The 26,593-nt window shown below is 40.3% G+C and overlaps 1 protein-coding gene across 1 annotated transcript in view; it reads right to left on the reverse strand.

The window, feature by feature from the left end:
- The window catches only part of SMYD3 (SET and MYND domain containing 3), an 859,717-nt gene that overhangs the window by 124,836 nt on the left and 708,288 nt on the right, over window positions 1–26,593 (reverse strand). The window contains exons 10-11 of the mRNA XM_077486140.1: window positions 22,639–22,726; window positions 17,529–17,697 (exon numbers count right to left, since the gene is read on the reverse strand). Of these exons, the coding sequence (XP_077342266.1) occupies window positions 17,529–17,697; window positions 22,639–22,726 (257 nt within the window). The remainder of the gene's footprint in view (window positions 1–17,528; window positions 17,698–22,638; window positions 22,727–26,593) is intronic.

Below are 26,593 nucleotides of genomic sequence, written 5' to 3' on the forward strand. Positions count from 1 at the left end.
CCGGGCAGCGGCCAGGATGCAGTCTCGCTCCCAATAATTGAGGAACCATAGTAGAAAAGGGCGCGGTAGGGCCCCAGGCCTGGGTGGGGTCGGTGGAACCCTGTGGGTACGTTCCACGACAAAGGTCGGTGGCAGGTTAGTTAGGCTGAACAAATCAGTGAGAAGCTTCTCAGTGAATTCAGCAGGCTGGGAGCCCTCTGCCCGCTCAGGTAGGCCCAGGATGCGAATGTTATTCCGCCTTAGGAGGTTCTTGGTGTCTATAGCCCGTTCTTGCAAGACAAGCACCTGTAGTGCCTTGAGGTCCCTGGAGTCAGTGCAGACCTCCACCTCTGTGACCCGGGCCCAGAATTTGTCCAGGTCCTGATGGATGAGACCAACGTCCGTCGCTACATAGTCTATTTTGGCTGTCGAGAACGCCTTGCATTCCACGATTGCCACCAGGATGGCTCCCCTGGTGGGGTGAGCCGGGTCCACAGTCTCCTCCAGGGGTTGCTTGTTAGCAGACATGTCGCCGGCCGGCGCACATGCAGCCGAGATAGCCGCCTGCTGAGAGGAGTGAAGCGGGTTCTGGGTGGTCCCATCCAGGCAGAAGAATGGATTTGTTCCTGGGGTGATCAGGGAGCAGATGGTGGTCAGCGGAACAAGAAACGAGGGCTGGAAAGGCTGAAAAAAAGCTGGTATATGAAAAGCAGGATCGGAGCTCCTGTAAAGCACGTCCGCTTGGTCTCACATGCTGGCCACACCCCCAACCCTCCCAATTATTGAGGGAATGTGGCAGAGATACAGAAGTGTTCCCATTGTAACCATGCAACTGTGGACATTTCTGAGGGTCTCTCTACAGTGTGGATCATGTGTTCCATGGATTGAATCTCATTAATTCCATAAACCTATTCTGTCACAGAATGACAGACTGGTTTACACCAATTTCGAGCAATAACAATTCTAGCTGTGGTAAGCATGTGACATAATAAATCCTTTCTGACCGATTCAAAATATCCCCTAATGAACAATAAGTGATGTCTACATCAGATTGGAGAGATGTGTCCATGATCTTATTATAAATGTGAAAGATTCTTGACCAGAAAGGGGAGACAATAGGGCACAGTGCCCAAATACGAGTCATGGTTCCTTGTGTGGATAAACACCTCCAACAAGTGTTGGGTGTCAAGAGTGTGTTGCGCTCCTGCTCCTCATTCCAGCATCCTGGTTTTGGCTATGATACATTCTCTCTGTCTGTCCACCTGCAAGGTGATTTATGTAGCAAGGCTCTGGGTGGAGACCAAACCTGATTTAAGTCAACAGGCCAATAGTCCCATGCTTGTGGTGTTGAGTTTGTAACACAGGCTCCAAGCTCCCTGTCTGTCTCCTCTGCTGATTGGATTTCCCTGTTTATGACCTTGGATTGGATATTGACTACTCTCTGAACTCTGCCTGCCTATTATGAATTGACACTGACTATTCTGGACCTTGCCTATCTTGTACCTGGATTGTCATTGCATTAATCTGTCTGTCTGCCAACTGTAAGTACCTGTTTTCTTTGCTCAGTTCACGCCTGCTCAAGCACAGTGGCCAGGCACTATAGCATTGTGTATAAGTCCTGGGGCAACTGAGTACGGATCCGCCTGCTTGCCTACGGTAAAGGGGGCTGCTATAGTTGAAGAACACAGAAACTAGCTATAGTGTCTGACCACCTGCGTTAGGGGTAAGTGTGACATTGGGATTGTTGGAACCAAATATATGAAAATCAGTAGGGAATTTGTACCATCAAAAGATGATATTTAATAACATGTTACATGGTTACATAATTGGTAAGGTTGAAGACAATAGTCCATCCAGTTCAACCTATGTTGGTGTGTGTTTTTGTTTGTGTAGATAATTATTTCCCATATCCCTGTATATTGTGTTCAATAAGATGTATGTCCAAGAGTCTTTTGAAACTATCAATACTACCTGTTAACACCAATGGTTGTGGAAGAGAGTTCCACATCCCTGAAAAACCCTCTACACAGCTTAAGGTTAAACCGCTTCTCTTCTAATCTCATTGTGTGGCCCCTTGTCCTCTTACACTCCCTGAGACTGAATAGTTCTCTACCTACATAGGGATTACCATTGAGATATTTGTATATCGCTATCATATTTCCTCTTAAGCGCCTCTGCTCCAGGGAGAATGAATTTAGCGCTTGTAGTTGTTCCTTTTATTTGAGGTCCTCCAGCCCCCTTATTAATTGTTTTGCCCTTACTCCAGCACATCCTTTCTGAGGATTGGTGACCAGAACTGGACGGAATACACCAGATGCGGCCAAACCATTGTTTTATAAAGTGGTAGATTTTTTTTTATCTCTGGAATAAATCCCTTTTTTAATGCATGCTAATATTTTGCTGGTTTTGCTTGCGGCAGCTAGACAATGCATGCTACTGCTAAGTCTGTCATCTACTAGGACCCCCAGATCCATCTCCATCCTGGAATCCCCCAAAGTTTCTCCCCCTAGTAAGTAACCTGCATTTATATTTTTAATCCCCACGTGCATTACTTTAAATTTTTCATTGTTTAACCTAATTTGCCATCTAGTTGCCCACTCCATTAATTTATTGAGGTCCTCTTTTAAGGTTTCTACATCCTACTGTGATGTTATTGCCCTACTTATGTTTGTGTTGTCCGCAAACACTGAGATTGCGCTATTTATCCCATCCTCTATATCATTTATAAATAAATGAAAAATAATTATTCCCAAGACAGAGCCTTGGGGTACACCACTTCTAGGCCAATAAGAGAGATGCATTCTAGTTAGAGGGAGAGATTGGAGTATCTAACTCCGATTCTCATCTAGTCAAAAAATGGTGGGTCATGCAGGGAGTGATCTAAAAGTAATACTTTTAAGATACTAAAACGCCATTAACTACTGATTGCCCTAACGACTAGAGTCACTGCATGGACAAGTCTAAAGCCAAAGGGAAAGATAAAAGTCAGTTTAAACTGGATAATCGAAATCCAAAAGCCTTGATGCTTTCAAAAACACACCAGTGGGTACTGGAATCTGAAAATAGAACAAAAGAGAAAGCGCGTATAGGCTCATAGCATAGTTACCTTTATTACCAAAACAATAAAAAATAATGTAAAAAGTGGCACTCACAAATGGAGGCTTGTATTGACATCCCAAATGGTTTGTGAGTGACACTTTTTACATTATTTTTTTATTGTAGGTAGAAGATAGGTCTTGCGTCGGTCTTTGCTCATGTATTAGTAAGTGTTCAAAATCTGTCAGAGATCTGTGTACATGAGAAATCAAGTTGAGAGCACTAATATGCATCCAGAATTGGTGCTACTGCAACCAATTAGAGCCTAGTTGGAGCATTGTACGATTCAGAGAGCTCATAGGAGGGAGTTTACCATCAACCAGAGTTTGGATACGCCTAGTGTTATCAGTGTTGCTGAGACACATGAGAGGAAGGATTGGGAATGTAGTGCTGGCTGAAATTCCAGGTTAGAAAATAAAGGGGCCACAGGACCTATCCAAGACCTTTATAGTGAAGGAAACAATAGTGATGTCTTTTGGTGCAGAGTAAAAGTGATGGGGTACCCATTGTATTGATTTAAACTTCAATAATATGGTATCCTCCTCCAGGATCAACCACTGCTTTGTGTTTGCATTGTGGAACCAATCCATGATTATGGAGATGTAGGCAGCTCACAAATAGAGAGCAAAGTCTGGGTGGGCAAGGCCCCCAGCGTGGTCAGGTTCAATTAGCTTATTTTCCATTCAAACTCTGTGCACACTCATTTAATTGTATACCCTAATAAGTCCAAAACAATAAAAAGACACTTTGTGTTCACCAAATGCCTTTGCAAACTCAGATATTAACTCATAATAGTAGTGGCGACAGCCTCACTGTGCTGTACACAGCCCATGTAGATATCAGAGCTGTGGGTGAAGCCCAGGAGATCCTCACACGGGAGGCAGGAACAAGACCAGTCATCCTCTAGAAGTAGAGAGAGCAGAAGTGACTGGTCTATATTATAGCAAAACTCCTGCACAGAGGCAAAGTGTTGAAGTGGTTTCATACTTGTTTACTGTACAGATTTGGAGAAAATACACGGAAGATGCATGCTTCACTGCTTTCTAGTTTCCACTCCTAAGCTTATACCGAAAAAGAAAAAAAGGCCATTTTCTTTCCAACCAAAAAAAAGCTGCCATTAGATATTCCAGCAAAGGAGAAATATTTCCAGAAATGCATAAAAATTAGCTCTGCATTTTGCAGTATTTGTTCTATAAATCATTTGAGCAATAAAGGTCAAAGCAATTTATTTTGCTTTGTGCGAACCCATTTGGTTATACTACACATTGTGAGGCACCAATACTGTTATAACAATAGATCCCAGACAGTAATTCTAACAGTTTCCTCACAACCCTGACATTTTAGCTGTGTCATTTTTTATTGTTTTATTGCTATACAGATAGCATTTCCATAGCCACAGTTGCTAGCCACAGTTTTCGTAAAGAATAGAACTTGCAAGTTTTTTGCCTCAGCATGTATCCTTTAGGCTCTGTTTTCAAAGAGTAAAAACTGAGTCACTGGATCATTAAAATTTAACATAACTGGTTACATAAAATGCACATCAATAAAACCACTAGGTGTGTGTATGCCTTTGCTCAGTCTGTAAAACTAGGACTTGTAGGAACTTGCAAATATTATTTTAATCACAGTTATCTTAAAAACGTATTTGTCATTATGCCATTATATAATTTTAATAAAATATTAAATAATAAAGTAAAATATTTAAAAATGAAATAATGAAATGAATTGTTTTATATAATTAAATCAAATATTAAATAAAAGATGCTACAGACAACGCTTTATTTGTTTTAGACAGAGTGGAGAAGGGTTAGAACCCTGGTAAATGTTTTTGTTGTTGTTGTTGTTTGACTTCTCCATAGAGAGGTGCACTCTCTCTATTTGTGAGTGTGATGGTTGTCACCAGGACTGAAAGTGAGAGGAAAGCCAAAACTAATTTTTCACCAGGAACTGAGGGGAAATCTGTTTTAGTGACAACCGTCGTAGAGGGAATTAACCTCACATTAGAGAGATTTTTTTTCTCACTTCTAAAGTGTCTACATATCAGAAAGTAAATTAAATCAGCCTAATGGGATATAGATGGCAATAGAAAATGAAAGTAAATTTGTCACATTTTTACTGCAAATATTTAATTCATAGACCCCCTAGAGCAGGGATATGCAATTAGCGGACCTCCAGCTGTTGCAAAACTACAAGTCCCATCATGCCTCTGCCTCCGGGTGTCATGCTTGTGGCTGTCAGAGTCTTGCCAGAGTCTTGCAATGCCTCTTGGGACTTGTGGTTCTGCAACACCTGGAGGTCCACAAATTGCATATCCCTGCCCAAGAAGAGTAAGGTTTTGGTTATTTACGGGCGGCACAGTGGTGTAGTGGTTAGCACTCTCACCTAGCAGTAAGAAGGGTGGTTCAAATCCCAACCATGACACTACCTGCCTGGAGTTTGCATGTTCTCCCTATGCCTGCGTGGGTTTCCTCCGGGTACTCCGGTTTCTTCCCACAATCCCAATTAATTGGCTTCTGTCCAAAATTGGCCCTAGTATATGAATGGGGACCTTGGATTGTGGGCTCATTGAGGGTAGGGACCAATGTGAGTGTGCAATGTACAGGGATAGGGACAATTGTAGATACTCACTCAGGATGGACTGGTGTCTTTATTCAACCTTACTAACTATGAAACTATGAAATATCCTCTTATGTTTTGTCCTATGGTGCATCATAGGACAAGCTATTTCTGTTTTTAGAATTTTTAATTATCATCACATTATGACCCATATTATCTTTCACAAACTCTCAGATGCTCACATGCCCAGTGACAACTCAAAACTCAATTAAGTTAAGATGAAAGACCTTATACACCGTTTCCGTTCTTTAGCTCAGAGGTACTTCACATAATAAAACCTCTCTGTGGTCTGCTACAAAAATTACTGTATGCTACGTGGAAGCTCAGGCTCAGAACCTTAAACTAAAAAGAAGAAATAAGCTGAAACAGGTAGAAGCTGAAAATGTTCTACCTACATACTAGGTAATGTTAGTTCTACTGATTTAGGCATTTCTATGTGTTATAATGTGTGCAAAACTGGTGATATCTTAAAGTAGTATTACATCGTCAGTATTTATTTTTTTTACTTAAAAGATAGGTTGGGTTTTTTTCTTCAAAAATCATACTTACCTAGCTGCTGCATCTATCCCCCGCTGGCTCTAAGACTGAGAACCGAGCGATCAGCAGTCTTTGACTGGTCGATACTCAGTGCTTTGTGAGCAGAGAGCTGGTGACTGTCAGTCACGGCTCTCTACTCTGCCCCCTCACTGGAGTACTGGGCTGTGGAGGGGGTGGGAGCAGACGGCTCAGGCTCTCTATTAGTGGCTTGCTGAGAGGCCGAGCCAGGTGCTGATCCAGACATGTGGGCAGATCCTGACTTTAGTGTCACGATCCTGGGTCAGCTCTGCGACATCAACCAACAGCAGGCTTCAGCCCACCATCTGCTGAAAATGGGTTGCAGGACTGCAGAATGAACTGCACTCCTGTGACCCACAGAAGTACAGCCTAATGAGCTTTGGCTGTACTTCTCCTTTAACACATTAATAACCATAAAATAAACTTTCCCCAGTAAAAATAATTAGTCAAAATTCTTAAAACAGCACTTGCAGCTTACAACTTTAAATGCTGCTGGTTCCTGCTCCCGTAGTGCTGCGTCCCTGAATTTCCAGTCTTCACAAAAAAGAGTTAGCAGTGGACAGTGCTGTCTCAAGTCCAACTGTTAGTTTTGATCAGAGAGGAGGAAGGAAGGGATAAGCAGGGGATTGCCTTGCCATCCTAGGCAATAAAGCTGGATGTTTTAATTGATGCATACAGTGTAGAGAGAGCAAGGGTGGCTCCATAGGACACTTCAAGAGAAAGGAGCCACCCTGAAAAAGGAAATCTCAGGCAGTGGTCACAACACCAGCCCAAACAGAAACATAGGCAGAAATTAAAAGATAAATAATCTGCATACTCAGTAAGTGATCAGATTGGCTGCTGAATATGCTTAAAAACTGAGGGTATAATGTCACTTTAAGTGTTGCTTGTTAGTTCTTGGAAGACAGTCAGTCTTACAGCCTTGTGTATAATCAAATTTTGCGTTCAGTTTAATCTATCACTCTCCAGAATTTTAACATATTATATGGGAAGGTTCTCATACTATAAAGTGTGACATGAGTGATGTCTGTCACTGGGAAAATGCAATAAATGACAGGCTAAAGGCAGCCATACATGGATCAAAATTTGGCAGGTTCAGCAGGGACCTGTCTGCTTATTGACTTCTGTACAAGCAGCAATACAGAAAACCCACAGGGGATGCGAGAGGAGATGGGGCTATAGGATACCCAAAGAAGAGTGATTATTCCTTTGGTATCGTACAGTCCCTGGCCCTCTCGCATCGCCATGCGGGTTTTCTGTATTGCATTAAAGGGATAGATACACCCCTCATCTTTGAGTCCAGGAATATAGCTGCATTCATTCTGTACAACCAACCTGTCAGGTTTTCCTGAATAAACAGCTATAGTCAGCAACACTAATCAATATGTTCTGACAGTGGGGAAGGCTCCACGCCATCAGAACACAATAGCACAGCGGGGGCAATTGCCCCATCCACCTCGAATGTGTGGATAAGGAAATCAGATCATTAATGATTAATGTATGGCCTGCCTTAGAGATGGTTTTTGCAGTGGAAGGGTACCTGAGTCTCCAGAACAGGTAGCTCAGGTAAGGATTCTAATTGGGCAGGTGAGTCTTCTGCAAAAAGCAGAGAGATTGTGGTCAGTCAGGGCTCCTGTTAGAAACCCGTGTTGCTCAAGCAATGATTGAGGGCTTGTTCATACCATGTGCATTGAACTGTATTTTGTGCACACCCCCATAAGTATGGAGTGGACAATGAACAAGGAAAACACATGCAGCTCAATGGAGCTGCATGGTTTAAATCAGCCACCTGTAGATGGGTGTCCAGGCCTGGGCCATAGTACTCAGATCAGGACAGTGCAGTAAATTTTCTGCTGCTGATGCAACATCATAAGTAGTATTAGAGGAGTCTGTGAGTTGGACATACATTTGAAACACACAGGCCCCATTTCAGTTGCATGTGGAACCTGAAGGATGTGATAAACTGAGCCAAGAGGCTCAATAGGATTTTGCTGCTGCATGAGGTTGGAATGATTTGCAGGGGAAAATGCTGTGTGTTTTCCTATACCATTTGGAAAATAAATATAGACAGTAATCCCTAAAATACACTACAGCATGTGGACTGGCTCACTACAAACCCTCAATTTGAAGCTAAATCTCGTAATAGTTGATTTTGAACTTTGTTACACAGACATCAAATCTAAAACAAAATGTGGCAGTGTTTGGATTGTGCAGTAGTAGCAAATTCTGTCCAAATAGACCAACTAGAGCCAGGGTGTAACTAGCCCACATAGGGGTTTGGTGGTGTCCACGCTTCCTTGTGTTACCTTTGTTATCCTGAACTGTTCCCCGGGGGAACCCTCCACCCTACCAGTGTCGCTTTTTTTTTTTTTTCATATTCTAGAAGGGCCAATGTAAACATTACAGTGTAACAAGTGAAGGTATTGGTACATTTTCCATGCTGATAAAGAAGTTTTGTACATGGAATATACAGGCATACCACACTTTTAAAGTGGTTGTAAACCCTCCCCCACAACTTTGTCCCATGTAAATCAGCATAAAAAACCCTAATGAACACTGCTTGTAGATATCTCCTTACTTGCTTAGTATTGTTGTAATCCTTGTTGTTCTGTAGAATGAAGTCACTGAGCATGCTCAGATCTCCCCTGATTTATGGCACACTCTCTATGTCTTATCTATCTGTTATCAGGACTTCCTACGGCACAACACTGAACTCTGCTAATCACTCAGAGCTTCCTCCTACACCCCATGTGACCATGTGACCTCACATACAGTCTAAACTTGGCCATTACTGCTGTCTTATCAGCTGAAGCTGATAAGTCTGACAAAGGCAAACATTAGACATCGGCACAAGTAAATACTATGAAATAAACAAGTAAGCTATGAACAGGGAAGCAGGGTTGCCATAGAAACGTTGGATTGAGAAGGAGGCTTGGTTAACAGTACAGGAAGTGCTCAATGTAAGGGAGAAAATACACTCCACTGTGGACTCAAGTTTTTTAAAGTTTCTTTAAACAGTAAGTAATATGCGATTTGGGCTGGATTACAGTGGCTATAGTCTGATAATTACTTATTATAATGGACTAAATGAAAAGAAGCATCAGAGTGAGAGAGTTTACTTCCTCTTTAAGTGCACAATGGGACCAGAGCATGTATGTAAAACAAAAAAATGTACTTAAAGTGAAGCAATACCTTTTTCACTTCTCAATGCATGTACTGCATTGCAATAGTCATTTACAGGCATAACTGATTACCTAGGCAATCTGGCCACCCCCAAAATCAGATAAATCAGGAGCAGTGCCATGTCAAGCTGACAAAGATTTCCCATAGACGCCAATGTGTCTATACTCGCAAGTGTACATAAAGTGAAGGTACGCAAAGCAGGGTATGCGTGTATCTGAGCATCATTCTTTTTGGTCTTTATATATAAAAATCAGCAAAATAAATTGTGAGGGGTCAGGGTGGAAAAGAGGGGAGGGCAAGTAGACAATGCACCTAAAGATCTGTGCCCAGGGAGGGTGGTGGAATATTTTGTTGGGGTTGAGTCATAATACTTTAGTGGGCATGTATTGCTGGGTGGAGGGATACATTTTGCTGGAGGGCAGATTATGGAGTAAAAATGTATTGCAAGATGTGTCTCTAAATGCACAAAATTTAAACAGGCCCTAATACTCATAAAGACAGGGGAGTTATCCAATTGTATTTTAGAATTGGGAAGGGTTTATATATTTAAACCAAAATGGACAACTCTTACTGATGTTTTTTTTCTCTTCCTTTTGATCAACTCTAGGTTCAAGTTTTTTTTTTTTTTTTTTTTAACGTTAGTGCTTTTTCTTTCAGGAAGTTATTGCAATTTTGTATCCTATTGTGTGCAGTGTATGAATATGAACATCTGCATGACTCTTTTTTTGTGATGTAGAGGCACATTTTAGAGTTGATAATCTTTACACAATACATACTGTTAATATTCACTTCAGTAAGGCCGCGTACACACGGGCGGACTGTTCGCCCAACTTTGTCCGCTGAACAGTGTTTCAGCGGACAGTCCGCTCGTGTGTGGGCTTCAGCGGACAGTTTCAGCGGACAGTCTGACGAACAAAGTTTTTCAGAATTTCCGTAAGACAGTCCGCTGAAACTTGGTTTTGTCCGTCCAAACTTGGTTTCAGCGGACAGTCCGCTCGTGTGTAGGCAAGTTGGACGGACTAAGTATCGCGCATACTCAGAAAGGGTTTACACGTCCGAAGGTTGCATTGCAGTGTATAGGACATCGTTTTTCTAGTCCCGTCGTACGTGCTGTACACGTCATCACGCTCGTTTTCAGCGGACTGTTCGTTCATCGTGTGTGGTCAAGTCCGTTCATGCAAATTTTGAGCGGACTGTTTGTCGGATTGTTTGACGAACAAAGTTGGGCGAACAGTCCGCCCGTGTGTACGCGGCCTTATGGAAGCATGTGAAAAGTAAATTCCCTTTACTTATTGTATCTGCACATGACTGGGTACATGAAGTCATATTCACACAGTTTATTGTCAGTTACTTTGTTAAATCAGCACTAGCAGCCATTAATTGAGGGATTTAAATATTGTTTTTTCTGGATTTATAAAGTTAAAAGATTCCCACCTAAAGATTCCCACTCACCTACAAGTAAAGCCTGTTGCCCAGCCAATGCATATGCATTCTTATACTTTAGAGGGTTGTAGACCAAACACTTGCCTGATGTGCTAATGATGCAATGATCAGAACAAGGCATCCAATTCTCCCTATTAGATCTTCTGCATAAGGAGTTGAGCAATGGTTTTACATTCATTGATGATTACTACAAATGACTCCCAGGGCCATGTGTTGACAAAGAACCTATATGTCCAGGGGATGGTAAAAACTAAAATATTTTGGTGCTATAGTCTCAGCAAAACCCATAGAAGTGTGTAGTATTCTTGGTTTATTGAATTACAGTGCTGAGTATATTCCAGATATGACAACTTGCAGTTAATTCCACAGTTCCATTGAAGTTGGGTGCTTCTAAACAAATAACTTTTAATAAATTAAATAGACCATTTACTTGTGCCACAATTCTAGTTTATTTTAACCTAGTAGCACTGACCCAACTTATTGTTGATGCAAGCCCTGTGGGTTTAGGTGCAATCTGATTTCGTAGGCAGGGCACATACTGCTGTGGAGAAAGTCCACACCAAAAAAAGGCATAAGCTGATTTTTTTTTTTAGAAAGGAAAGATTTTGCACATTTTTTCAACTTGATTTTGAAATTGCGGTGGATTGCAAGTAGTTGGGGGCAATATACTCTCCTCATTCTAAAACCTATACCAGGATTGAGTGGTTCTTCATCTTATGTCTGCTCAAATAAAAATAAAGTAAAATACAGAACTTGACCTAGAAATGCAGCAGATGCAAAACAAAAAGATTTAACCTCTAATTATTTGGTCATAAATAACACCATAGTAGGAGAACTTGCTGATAATGCAGTTCCCCATTCCTAGGAAGAATTAGGAACTCTTTCCAACATGGTGTCAAGCAAGACACATTTCTAGTAGAGTGAGCAATGTTTACAACTTCTAATATTTTACTGCTATGCAAACCTTTTTGTGGAAGAAATGTGCTGCAGAGAGAACATCCCATTTTTATTTAGCGTGAGTTGCGTTTTAATGAGAATGTAATGTTTAGTCCACACTAGGGGAGCACATACTCATCCTCCCTTTACAAAGGAAACCTGTGTAAATTACAACTTAGAGTTTACAGTGGGCAAGCTTTTTAGTGGGCTGAGCTTTCCCCACACCCCTTATGACAATGGTTGCCTAATCACAAAACACTGATGCTGTCACTTGGACGGAAGAAGAGCAGAGATATCCCTTCTGGCGGTTGAATGGGACAGTACTAGAGCCAAGAGAATGCAAGTACTCATTGCTGGGGAGGGGAGGGGGAAATTAAATGGCTCTGTAGCTTTGGCCTGCATGGAAGCACAGGTTCACTTTAAAAGCGTATGTAGATGGGGTGCAGCATCAAGTGGCAGCAATAACACTGACACTAACTCCAAGTGCAATGAAAGAACCTTTATTGAAATAATGCAAGACAACCAGGGATATTCATGGTTCAAAGAGCATGTAGAGAGCAGGTTTCAGTCGAGCTGACAGCACCTCATAGGAGGGGCAGAATGCAGCCTGCCCGTCTAGTGCCACAAAGAGAAGATGTCCTGCGAGGTTGCGACCCTTACACTTTGCCTTCCCTGATGCTAGGTCTGTTCCTACCAGGATGGGAACCTGTCCCTACTCTACTTATTCTCAAAATGAGCACCAAGCCTGGGAGCCAAGGCTTTAAATAGGCTTTACCTGACCTATGATGGGTGCTAGAATCACATCGGGTGGCAGCATCCAATTGGATAGCTTCCCCAGTGACCCAGGAAATCATGAATAAACCAGGTTCCTCCTGACTTCCTCCCTGATTGCGGTGTCCCTGAGGACGAGTGCCACCTACAGTGTAGAATGTAGACAGCACTTGCCTACATGTATCTAAATCCATACATAAAAATGCAATATATTAAAATATATATTATTAAAATAATTTTTACCTAGTAGTCCTACTAAGAACACCCTGGGTGGCTACATTTACTTCTTTACTGTATCTGTGGAGGTAACTATGGGTCCCACCCAGGCTGGATTACTGATACATAATATTATGTTCATCTACATTCATATTTTTTGCCTTCAGTACAGATCACAGGAAGGAACAAGGACAATGCGTTTCTGGCGAATTCAACAAAGACATTTATACTTGCTGAAACTGTTCTTCGACATGCAAAAAGAAAGCAAATGCAGCCAGCACATACAGTAAAGGACTGGTAAACTGCTATATATTAAATTTTTGTTCTTTGGTTAAGTCATGCTTCTATAAAGTAGAGATTTAGTAATTGTTTTGGGCAGTACTGTGCTTCAGTACTAATCCCAGTTGTGTGATTGGTGTGGTGTTCAGTGTGACGTTGATCAGTTTGAGCCTGGCTGGATTATAAAGATGCCCGTGTCATTGTCATAGACTACATCCTCAAGGAGTTTATTTGTGATTACTTTTAGCTGATCAAACTTCAGTATCATGATAGATGTATCAGTATTAGAATATGTAGGGAGTTTGAGGTCACATCAGGAGAATAAATTAGATGAGGCGTTGATGTTTGCCTTTATGTATTTACCTAGCTACCCGCTCTATGCAATCACTTATGTTTTAAGAACAAAGTCTTTGTGCAGTAAAGCTGGCACTCTAGGATACGTTGGGCTGTTCTCCATCAAAAAGCAGACATAAATTTATAAAGCACAAAGAAATGCAGACACTAATAATAATTAGTGCTGTTTTATTGCTTTTGTCTGAGATCTTTTTTTTTGTTACTTCAGTCATCACATATTTAATATTAAACAAAAGTTTCACTGTTATTTATCTAGCTCTTGCTAAACCCTTCATGTTTGTATTAGTAATGCCTAGCCACCAAGGGCTGCTGCAATGACCTTGCATCGACTTTGCTTAAAAGTAGTTTGCAATACAAACAGTGCAGATCCACTTTCATCTTCTGCTTTACATATTCATGTGCCTTTTGCTACATTTATAATTCCTGTCAATACATTTACTGCCTCTGAAGTCTGTCAAAATAAAAAAAATAAAAATGCTGAATTTAAGTATATATTGAAATGTATCAGGATAACCACGGTAGCATTGTAAGATTAAAGTGGAATTAGCATCAGTTATATTATTTTATACTAAGTGGATCCATTCTAAATAATGACAATACCTTGCAGGTATTTATTCATTTTTACAAAGATCACAGTACTCCCCCTGAGAAAACCTTTGTCTTATTTTTTCCCCCAGAAGGAAAGGGGCATCATTGTTAAGCAATTATCCAACATCTATTTCCTAAACTGAGATGCTGGTTCAGAAATGACCAAAGCCCCATACACAATATCAGTTTTTCTGCTGAGGGCAAACCTTAGGAGTTTCAATTTGTATGCAATCAGGCAGGCCTTGCACTACATGGTTTTGGTAAACCTGAAGGAAAATATCAGCAGAACATCGGATAGGATGTTAGGATGTTGCATCAAGTTTAACGTTTAGAGGCAGGAAAAAAAAACCTTCTGGTTCATGTTTCTGATTGGAGCTTGGAGGCAGAAAAAATGTAAAACTCTCCTAAATTGTCTAAACTTTGTACAAAATATGCTCTATATGAGCGTTTTTTTACTCCCAAGAGAACAGACTTTTTTTAAGCCCAGTGTGTATGGAGCCAGTTTGTAAAGTTAGAGGAATGTCCATTTAAAAGCCACGTTACATATGTAATTATGTCACTGAAAACATTTAATCAGGACTTCCATTATCATTAATAAAGATAAGCAGCATGACTCCATGGGAAACGTAAGTGGAAGATTAGGGATTTTGCTGTTGGTATGGTATCACCAGTGGGAGAGCTGAACATATGACATGGTTCTAGGTTGTAAATTTGCACTATAAGTATCAAAAAAAAAAAATCTTTAAGGTCTGCGTTGCAACCAGCTACTTGATTGAATTTATATTTTGAAGCTAATAGCTAACTAGTCACTATGAGTATCCCCTGATTTTCTTTCCTACAGTTTTTCACAGACTGGAAAAACATGCTTTATTGCCATCGAGTTTAAATAACCTTTGGAATATTGTATACCTTTAAAGTGATCCTGAATTTTTCCCATACATAGAAGGTTCATTTCATTGGAATAACCATGTGTACTTTCCTTCCCCATGCTCCACCACGGCCACAATATGATACCAAACTGCCTGAAAACCCTGTGTACTGTGTGTTTTAACTGGATAAGCAAAGCAAATCCTTTACACAGCTATGGATAGTTACTCTACAGTTAATGACAATATTGCCCTATAACCAGCTCATGGTAATTAAAGGATAGTAACAGAGAGTGTAGCTGACCAATGGCTCCACTCTGAAAAGTGAACCTATTACTAAGTATGGGCAACAGTGGTGGCCCCATCCATTAGGGGTGCACAGGCCCCACCCCCCATCCATGAGTCCGGCCCCCTAATCTACATGCGGGGTGCCGCATGCATAGATTCCAATTTATTTTTTTATTGACTCACATGATTAGTGCCATCACCCCATTGGCTCAAAGGACAGGCAATCCTATTGGCTGCCTAGGAGGAGACGCATGGCCGCAGTGAGGAGAAGCACGAGAAGTTGCTGCTTGCTCGACGGAGTAAATGCGGTAAGGAATTGGCTGAGATTCGAACCATGTGGGCAGGCTGAATGCACCAAGTTGGTCAAACGATTGATAGACTTGGGTACAACCAGCCTGCTGGATTCCCTTACGATTATCACAAGTGGCTGCTATAGCTGCTAGTGACAATCACTGTCTTTTCTCGGCAGGGGTGGCTTCCTATGCCCTCCCATTGGGAGAAGACAATGACCCGGCAGGAGAGATTCCCACATCAACACTGTCTGTGTTGATGGGGAAATTGAACCTGTAGTTGCAGGAAAGAAATTCGCTCCGTGTATGACCAGCCTTAGGTTTTATCACGGTAAAGAATGTTCAGATCAAGATTTAATTTATTTCTAATACCTTTTTTGAAGTAAGAATAAAGATTTAGGCAAAGAGCAGTGACATGTTTCTTGTCACTAGTGGCCATATAAAATAACTTGCGTGCAGGGGGATGAAGAAGAGTATTGCAAAGAAAATGTAAGATGGGCCAGACAGTTACCCAAAATGGTGGGGTAACTATCCAGCAGGAAGCAAGAGGAAAGACCTCCTGTGTCCAACAGTGTACTGAGTTGAGGTGCATTGAATTGACAGACACTCTTCACTTTATATATATGTTCTCCAGAGGCTGACCTTCTGAGTAAAGAAATCACCACTCCATCATAGGTTAAGGAGTAGCCCCACAAGCCAGCCTTTGTAATAACATGATAATTAAATCAAAGAACCCTGTAATTGTCTGAGCTTATTCCTTATAAAAATTGCAGAGAAATTAGATATGTATATTAGAAACTGGGTATAACGCTTAATGGAATGCATGAACACATGCATCCTTTTTTAATGGAATCTTTCCTCGGCTGCTCTTCATGATGCAAAACAATTTCATCCAGTTTATTACAAATCAGCTCAATTTAATGGATTGATGATAGAAGCGTTTTGATAAGAGATTTAATCTTTTGACATTTTAATCTTAGTATGGTAATCACAGCAGCAGTGTGGTTATTTTCTTAGTACTTTTGCCTTGCTGAGCTTTTGAGTGTAATTCCTACTGGGTTACTGCCTTTATGGAATGCATATTTTCTGCCCACATTTGCCTGGGTGTTTTTCAGGCCCTTCCCCCACCATTCTATACATATTGATAAGTTACATGACTTTTGACTACGTAAACTCATCCTAGGTTGTATGCTTTTCTAAAGCAGTGGCAGATTTTAATGGTTTCATGTACTCTGTAACGTTCTGCATAATATGAAAGTGTTATGTAAGATATGAAATGAAATAAAATAAAATAAAAAAATGGCACCCAATAACAGCTGCCAGATTTCCCAATAGGTCATTGTAAATAATTCACTGGATGTATTCCTAGGTTATGATATCATTAAATACCGCTGAGAGTGAGAATCTTTCCTCACCCACACTTCCTCACACATACAAATTGCCTAAGTCTGTCACTGCTATGCTGATTGTATGTACCAATCAGTACAGTAGGTGTTGTTTGTGACAATATTTTAGCAAACTAACTACACCAGTTTACACGAACATGCTTTCCAACCCCAACGGGATCAGCACCTCATGTCTTTAGGAGGATTAAATAAGGTCTCACTCTCAGGCCCAGTGGACTGAGTACTTGAAACCCTACATTTAAAGCTGAAAACTTTACAGGCCCCTGGAAGTGGGATTAGATGTTGTACCTGTGCCTCCTGAGCACACACAAAATTCCTGGATTTAAAGTACAAGGGCTTAACACCCCATGTGCATTTAGCTTTAACCAGATCCCAGTTGCACTGCATACTTTTATTTACACAGCCTGCTTGATATCAACCCAAGTGCTTCATTGTTAAATTTGTTGCAAATCACTGATTTAAATGAGGAATCATTCTAAAAAGAGTTTCAGCTAATATTATCTGCAATTGGCTAGCAAAGGAAAACTATCTCATGACATTTCAACAACATTTAAAAGAGTCTTGTGCTGTGACCATATGTTGGATGCCATTGCTGATCTCTCCTTCTAGAAATGCTAGCTGACATTCTATGAACTGTTCATCAGATATTAAAATTCACTTACCTGTAAGGCTTCAATGTTCGCAAACCATACTTCAAAGCCTCCTCCCACATGCCAAGATTGATGCATGAATCCATGGCTAAGTCAAGAACCTTCAGCTGATGAATATTCTTGTCTGGCAGTCCACTGTTATTGAGCTGCTTCCTAGCCAGATCCGAGGCTTCTTCTCTTTCTGTTAGCATTAAGGATTTGATTTCCCAAGCATGGGCAAACTTTCATAACTGCAACACCTTATCTTACTATATAAAATTAATATGACTTTTACTTAAAAGGGTTTGTAAAATAAGTTTTTTTTTTAATCCTAATGCATTCTATTCATTAAGATAAAAAAGTGAAAAAGTAAAAAAAAAAAAACATGCTATAGAACTAAAAAAAATATGTGAGTTGAAATGAGCTTCTCCACTCAAAGATCAGAGTACCGACTTTAAGTATCGGGGTGTTTTATGATGGGGGGCTATAAATAGTATTTAAATAATAATAAAGTGCATAGTGCTGGTGGTAATTATAAAAAATTCAACAATATTAATCGTCCTTCAATAATGATAATAACTATTAATCAAAATATTTAATCTAAACAAAGTCCATGTGTCTTTTGTAGTGGAACTCCAGTCCATACACCGTCACCAGTGACAAACTTATATTGAATTACCCGATGAGTTTGAGTAAAGTGTCTACTTCCCGGACACACACGCTTCCTGATGACATTGTAAGATGAAACGTACATCGAGGTGCATCCCGATCACGTCACTTCCAGCCACTTCTTGTTTTCCAACATCACAGCGGTGGAAAGCACGTTGATCACCAAGCAGAGGATAGGCGGCTGCAGACCATTCTGTTTGGTGTTTCATGCTGTTATCCTTGGTGCCGGGACTAGACACCCAACAATGTAAGCAGCCACTTTGGCATTTGTTTGTATCCATTTTTAAATAAACTGTGTTACGCTATAGTTCAGTTTTTATCTATTTTTTAATGTGCAAAGGATTCCAGTTACATCTCCATTGGTATACCAGCAGGATTGCTGACCCAGAGAAAAAAAAGCCTGATTTGACCTTCTTTTTAGCTAAACAGGTCATGTGTGTTTGGTGAGTAGGCACTTTACTCACACTCATCGGGTGATTTAATATAAGTTTGTCACTGGTGATGGTGTATGGACTGGAGTTCCACTACAAAAGACACATGGACTTTGTTTTAATCAATTATTTTGATTCACTGTTATTATCATTTTTGAATTGTTTATAATTACCACCAGCACTATGCACATTTAAATACAAAAGGATTGTTATTCCTAACTCAGAAATCACATATATTTATAGTGCCCCCTATCATAACACACCACATTAAGATAAAAAGCCTTCTGTGTGAAGCAACCTGCCGCGGCCCCCTAATACTTACTGGAGACCTATCTCTATCCAGCTATGTCAAGAAGTTTTTCGGCTGTCCGGGACTCTTCCTCCTGATTGGCTGAGAAACAACAGTGGCACCTTTTGCTCCCGCTGCTTTCAGTTAAAGTCAGTAAGCCAATCATGAGAGAGGTGGGTGGGGCGGGCCCAAACCACAGCTACGTGTCTGAATGGACACATGGAACTGCAGCTCGGCTTGGGTGCCCCCATAGCAAGCTGCTTGCTGTGGAGGAACTCAACAGGAGGGAGGGTCTAGGAGCACAGAAGAGGCACCCGAGAAAAGGAGGATCTGGGCTACTCTGTGCAAATCCACTGCACAGGGAAGGTAAGTATAACATGTTTGTTACTTTTATAGAAAAAAAAATGAGACTTTACAATCACTTTATTGCTGCACATCATTTAACTCAGAAGACTGCCAACATTGAGTTGAATTACTAAAGGGGTAGCTTTGGATTCAAGGTGAATATTGAAAGCTGCAATTCTTAAAAATGTTACATGTCCTAGGCTAGGGGATTGTTTTTTAAACTTGACTTTAGTGATACACCTGAAACGGATGGAATGTACACATTGTTTGGCAACATTCACTTTCCCATTGCCAATGCTTATGTATTTGTTTATATTAGAATACACTGCAGGCTATACAATACAAGTGTGGTTACTGATGTATAAAATGTCACCTTTAATTAGGTAAAACCAACTTACTATTTACTATTGCTCTAGATGCTCAGGACTGTAAAAAAACAGAAGTCTACCACTGCCAAATGTGTCCATCAGTTGTCCCAAAGAAACATTTTGTCCATAAACAGGCATAGGGTGGACATGAGCAGCCATGAGTTATGTTAGGTTGCAGTGTTACACTTTGGTTTAAGGGAAGAAAAATGTATAATGTATGGCCTGCCTTAGTGTGAGGATGTTTACATAGGTGTCAATTCTTCAAAATTAACAAGACTAAAGGTGTGAACTGTTGTCAAATTGCTGGGGTAGATATTTTAAACAGACATTATATTTGGAAGAAAGATGGTGTCAAAGCCCCCTCACCCCTGTTCAGGGATGGTTGTTCCTATTTGAGGTAGATGGTCTCTTTCACACATCATGTGAACCAGTTATTCTCTCTGTTTGAGGACTGTTCCTTTTCCTTAAAATGGATATAAACCAGATTCATAAAATTTGAGCTGCATATATCTGCAGTGTTTTGTTATCTCTCTTCAAAGCACTATGTCCCGTAGCTTTCTCTTGCTGCGTACTTCTGTTATCAGCCTGACTAGTTCTCTGTCACATATGATAAAATCAGCTGAAGTTTTGTGTTGGGGAGGATGCTATAAATAGATTAGCAGAACCCTAAATGATTCAAGGGACAGAGCTGAAAGTCTCTACCTATGAGGAGAGGCGGTGTGTGCCTTTCCTACAATCAGCTGTCTTGGGTGTATGCCCAGGCCTCACTGCAGTGCTAACCAGGAAGAGAAAATCTCCAAAAACATGATGTGCACTTTCTAAACAGTATATAAAGATAAAAATAGAAGATATACATGTAAAACGTATGTAGGGAGATTTGTTTCACCCCTGTGTATCATCTGGGGCTGTTTACTTCACTGGGTATGTGTAAGGGTTTACATCCACTTTAAGATGTAAGAAGACAACTCCCAACTCTTGACCTGTAGAATTTGCCTTCTTATGTTGGGTTATTCATTTGCTGAGATGACACGCAAAGATGTGTACATTAGGGAGACAAAGCAACCTCTGAACAAAAAAATGGCCCAACATAGGAGGTCAAACTCTACAAGTTAAGACTCTGCAGTCTTATAACATAGGTGCATGTGGTTCAAAACCACACAGAACCTCTTCTGGGGTACCTTGCCGACACTCCCTGGAACTGAATTCAACTGAAAGAAGTGGTTTGGTGAAGCTATGAATGTATTCTAGTGTCTACATTACAGAATGAGTCCAGCTGAATGTGACTAACTGTACTAGCTATACCTTGACCTGGAAAATGAGAACCCTCACTGACATACAGGTGGATGAAATATTTAAATACTGTAGTTCTCAGCCACAGTGTCCCTTATTATACAGATTATACACATGCTGTTACACTTTAAAGCTACCTGTTAGGGTTAAGTGTTATCTGTCTGATATACGTAAAAAGATTATTTGCAAGATTAGAGATACTTATCAGTAGGATTTCTATCCAAGTATAATGATAATATCACAGCTCCCCCCTGGGCTAACAGATTAGCAGACCCCCGCCAGCTATACAAGGGAACACTTTTGTTTATGGAGATTGTGCAGCAGGTGTTAAGTTGCTGTCAGTTAACTCTGGCTGCAGATGTTATATGACAAAAAGGATAAAGCCAAGTGTTCTATGTTCCCTAAGGCTGAATACTCCACTTTAAATCCAAGTTTGCATAAACTATGTTGACAGCTTAGCCTGCATTTTCTGGTACACAAATGAAAAACACTGAAATAAAAACTTAAATTAATTGAACTCTTTTACCTTTACAGCTAAACTCTGGGCAAAGCAATGAGAACATGTATAGATGTCTTCAACCCATCACACTAGTCCATGCCTCCATTAAAAAAAAAAAAAAAAAAAATCTATAAATATCCAATTTTGAGCCTCGGAATCATGGTCTATCAAAGTACTGTCCACTGTATGCATAATTAATGAGGTTTAATGCCTCTCTAGAACTACAGTTCCTGATACTTTGAAGCACCACTATAACATCATCATAAAAAAAGGCTGCAACAAGTTATTGTCACAAAAATAATAAAAACCATGGGGGCACTGCATTGGTATTCAGCCCTGGATTGCCAATCTTGGAGACTATTGTTGTTACATTGCCTGTAAAAATGAACTGTCATTAAAAAATAACATCACTAACTGTAGTGCAGGGAGAGATGATGGGGTGGAGCTTCACTGCCAATTGGATGTAGAGGAAATAATGCTGGTCTGATAGACAGAAGACTAGTGGTAAGCACCTAGTGGAAGGCTAAAAACAGAATGAATGTTGATTGGGCAAAGGATAAAAATGTTGAGGCAAACAGGACATATCAAGAAGTGCATGGTAATATCATGTAGTTTCTATTATGCCCAGTTTAATGGCTAAAGGTTTACTCTACTTTTATACAAAGTACACTGCCTTCCTAGCCTCGCTGCCATCCCATCCTAGATGCATACTTACCTGAATCTGACAATCACAACCTTCTGCCATCTCCATAGAATGCACCCTTTGCTTGCTGCTGGCTGCACCTCTACAGAATAAGCATTTGTGATTACTCATTGGAAGTAGTGGCTTATGACCTGAATCTTCAAAGTCGTGATCCCCTACCCCTGTTTCCTCCCTAGCACAGCCCAAAGACTTTTAGTAAGAACCCATTGATTCAACCAGTATTTACAAACTGTACAGCCCTATAAATGAGAATGTAAATTATTATTATTATTATTATTCAGGATTTATATAGCGTCAACAGTTTGCGCAGCGCTTTACAATATGAGGGCAGACAGTACACTTACAATACAAATCAATACAGGAGGGATCAGAGGGCCCTGCTCGTTCGAGCTTACAATCTAGAAGTAATGCATGTTACCTGTAATATATAGTAATCTAACCCTGACTTTCTGAGTTTAGACACAATAGTACTAAGTGTGATCAAAAAAGAAACACTGATGCATTAGACCAAACTTGTGTGATGTCTTCAAGTTCATTGGTAAAGGATACTGCCCTGGGAACATAATTGCTCCAGTGCTGCGACTGAATGCTCCATCTCTTTAGAAGACTCAGAATCCCCTGCTAGCATGTCTTCATCCTGCTCCAACAAAAACACAAAATTGAATAGTTTTGGCACAATGTGATTTAGATAATATAGTTTCAATTCAAAAACAAGATGAAATTTTCAACAATATTTTGCATTAATGTTTGTAGCATGCTTCTTTAGCCCACATTGGCTTAAAGCGGAGTTCCAGCCTGGGGAAAAAATAAATGAAAGGCAGCAGCTACATATACTACAAATACCGTAGCTGCTGACCTTTAATAAAAGAACACTTACCTGTCCAGGGAACCTGCGTTGTCGGCACCCCAAGCCGTTCTGTCCATTGGCTTCGGGTGCAGGTGCCGGCATTGCAAGTAAGGGAAACCGGCAGTGAAGCGGTCCCAGAAGGCAGTGAGGGGGGAGGAGGAGGGCTGGATACAACTGCTGAATTGAGTTACCTTGCTGCAGCGACATAGGACAAAAGTCCAGAAGAAAAAAATACAAAAAAGGTACCAAAAAAATTGTAAAAAAAGGGGGTGGGGTGGTCAATTGTTTGAGACCAAGTTGTCTTTAGATGAATGGCTACTTGAGGCTAATATTGGCTTTTAGGAAAGTTTAACATAGCAAAGATTGGTAGTGTTGTGCTTTTTATACCTACAGATGAAGTCACCAGCATAGGGTGTAGAAAGGACTGCCACAGTTTGACAGTCTCAAGGCTGCCACCCTGAAAACTGTTTTTTCTGCCACAGGCTGTGAGAAAAAAAACTAAAATATATGGCTAATATGAAGTTGGTTTGGTTCAAAAGGTGTACTTAAATCAGTGTGATTTAGTCATTATAAACCTGGTTAGGCAGAGCCAGAATTCTCTTCTCACTAAAATAACCAATATATTTTCCTTCTGTCTGAGAATTAAAGCAGTTCAGAATTCCTCAGCATTCTCCTACAATACTGCATCTGGTACAAAACAAGATTACGTTAATGTACAAAAGGAAATTAAGTATTTTTTTAATTTTAGTTTTTTTTCTAATTTGACAATATAAAATTATGAACAAAAAGAAAAAAAAAATAGCTGAGATAACAAGGGGAGGGATGACTAGGGGAATGGGAGGAAGGTTAAATTGATTGTAAATGCATCTTTTTTTTTTTAACAACAAACAGGTTTATACTAACCTACTCTGTGCAATGGAATCGCTCACTCCCGAGCCTTGCTGTCTGCTTCTATAGACACAGACAACAGGACTCGGCCCTGCCCCCCACTCCATCATCACTGGCTTTGATTGACAGCAAAACCAGTGAGACCAGGAAGCGAGGGGAGAGAAGAGCTGCAGATGGTCACAGCACTGGATCAAATGAGGGTTCAGATAAGTGTAGGAAGGAGGTAGAAGAGGGGGGATCCTGATGCCTAAACATTTTTTTTACCTTAATGCAAGGAATACATTAACCACTTCCCGACCAGTGCACGACGATGTACGTCGACAGAATGGCACGGGCAGGCATATTGGCGTACATGTACGTCCAATCTTCAATGCCGCCCTGCCATCGGGATCGCGCCGCCGCCGGCGCGCTCCCGAGCCAGTCGGGACCCCGTGAGTCCGGTCACGGGACCCGCGGACTCGATCGCCGCGGGCATCCCCGCAATCGTCTCACGGGACGGCTGAATGGAGGAAATGCCGTGTAAACAGCAATTCTCCATTCTGCCTAGCAACTAGTGATGCTGATCTCTGCTCCATGTGATTGGAGCAGAGATCAGTGTTTACTAAATGAAAGCCCAACCCCCCCACAGTTAGTAACACACCCCTAGGAACACTTAACCCCTACACTGCCACCCACTGGTTAACCCCTTCACTGCCAGTGTCATTTACACAGGAATCACTGCATTTATATAGCAGTGATTACTGTATAAATGACAATGGTCCCAAAAATCTGTCAAAAATGTCCGATGGGTCCCCCACAATGTCGCAGTCACAATAAAAATCGCTGATTGCCGCCATTACTAGTAAAAAAAAAAATAATAAAAAATTATTAATAAAAATGCTATAAAACTATCCCTATTTTGTAAACGCTATAACTTTTGCGCAAACCAATCAATAATCACTTATTGCGATTTTTTTTACCAAAAATATGTAGAAGAATACGTATCAGCCTAAACTGAGGGGAAAAAATGTTTTTTTTATATATTTTTGGGGGATATTTATTATAACAATAAGTAAAAAATAATGCGTTTTTTTCAAAATTGTCGCTCTATTTTTGTTTATAGCGCAAAAAATTAAAACCGCAGGGGTGATCAAATACCACCAAAAGAAAGCTCTATTTGTGGGAAAAAAAGGACGTCAATTTTGTTTGGGAGCCACGTCGCACGACCGCGCAATTGTCAGTTAAAGCAACGCAGTGCCGAATCGCAAAAAGTGGTCTGGTCTTTGACCAGGAAAATGGTCCGGTCTGAAAGTGGTTAAGGTAAAAAAAATGTTTAGGCTTTATAACCATTTTAAAAAGAGTTAATGAGGCATAAAAAACAAGGCTTAGATTTGAACATATGCATAGACAAAAATACATTGTAACAGTATTGTTACAGTGTATATTTGACTAGAGCTACCATTTACACACCCAGCTATGCCCCCTACATCCAATAACCTTTTATAACATCATACCATTTGAAAATGTGGTGATAAGTTACAATCTCATTAAATATTTAGGAATAGTATTAGTTTCTGTGTACCCAGTTATATTGCTACTATAGCATAGGCTAAACCCTGTTATTGACTTGGTATTGTGTGCCATCATAAGAGAGAGTCAATAATGTATGCATTTATAAAGTGGAAAATCCTATCTATCACATGCAGAAAGTCAATACTGTATACATTGCAACTTCTAAAGTGGAGAATCTATACTTTACACACTGAACGTCAATAGTGTATGTGATTCTAAAGTGAAGAATCTACACTTACAGATTCTACACAAGCTACATTTGAGTCAACGTTGATCAATCACTCCTGCATTATGCTAAGAAACTAGAAAAAACAGTTTGTTCCTGGAGGGCATCCAGTGTCTGCATACTCTAAAGATCATTGTATAAACAACTGGAATCTTGCAATACAACTGACTATCCTCAAACTTTCAGCAATTTCAAACCTCCTACCAGTATGACCTCAACATCCCTAATCTCACAAAGAATGTATATATGAGCAATAAACAATAATATGGAAACACACTGCACATATAATTAAAATATCACCTTTATTACTTATATAAAAACTCCCAAAAATGAATGGGCTTTGGTGTTTGTCTTCCCTTCATGGGCCAGTATATATTTTGTAAATGACAACCATCTTAGAATTAAAATCTATCAGTCCCATGAATTGTCTTGGCTGTGTTCTAAGTTTATTAAGTGAATGTATTAAAATATTAATAAAAACTTTACTTTTATTGCTTGCAGCAAGACCATGGATACAGTATCCATCAAGCATCCAGATCTTGACAAAAGGAAAAGATGTCCCAAAATGTTATTTTTGGGCCCACAGCGTTCCCACTTACAATGTAGGAGTGCAGGAGCGGCAAAGAAAAACGGCCTCTGGGGACCAGTTGTGTAGGTGGCAAGGAAGCCTGCTGAAGCAAGGGGTACAGTAATACTGCTTTTTATGTGACTCCCAGACAAAATTTTGCATTGAGGTGCAGGGGAGCCTGACTCCAAGGTAAATTATGATTTTACTCAGTGTTCAGCTTAAAAGTTTTTACATATTATTAACATAACATCATAGAGTAGAGGTATAGACAGAAGATATGTAACGAACAAAAACTCTCTTAGGGACTTTTAAAGGCCTAAATAATCAAAATAAAGATATAAAGGTTAACATAGAATAAAATATAGATACAAGCTTTATTTGGACAACCAATACATTTTTAAAGCAAATGGCGGCTGGTGTAATG

This window comes from Lithobates pipiens, unplaced genomic scaffold, assembly GCF_037356315.1.
Source record: "Lithobates pipiens isolate NorthernLeopardFrog02 unplaced genomic scaffold, aLitPip1_a1.2 Scaffold_18, whole genome shotgun sequence".
In the NCBI taxonomy this organism is placed as follows: Eukaryota; Metazoa; Chordata; class Amphibia; order Anura; family Ranidae; genus Lithobates; species Lithobates pipiens.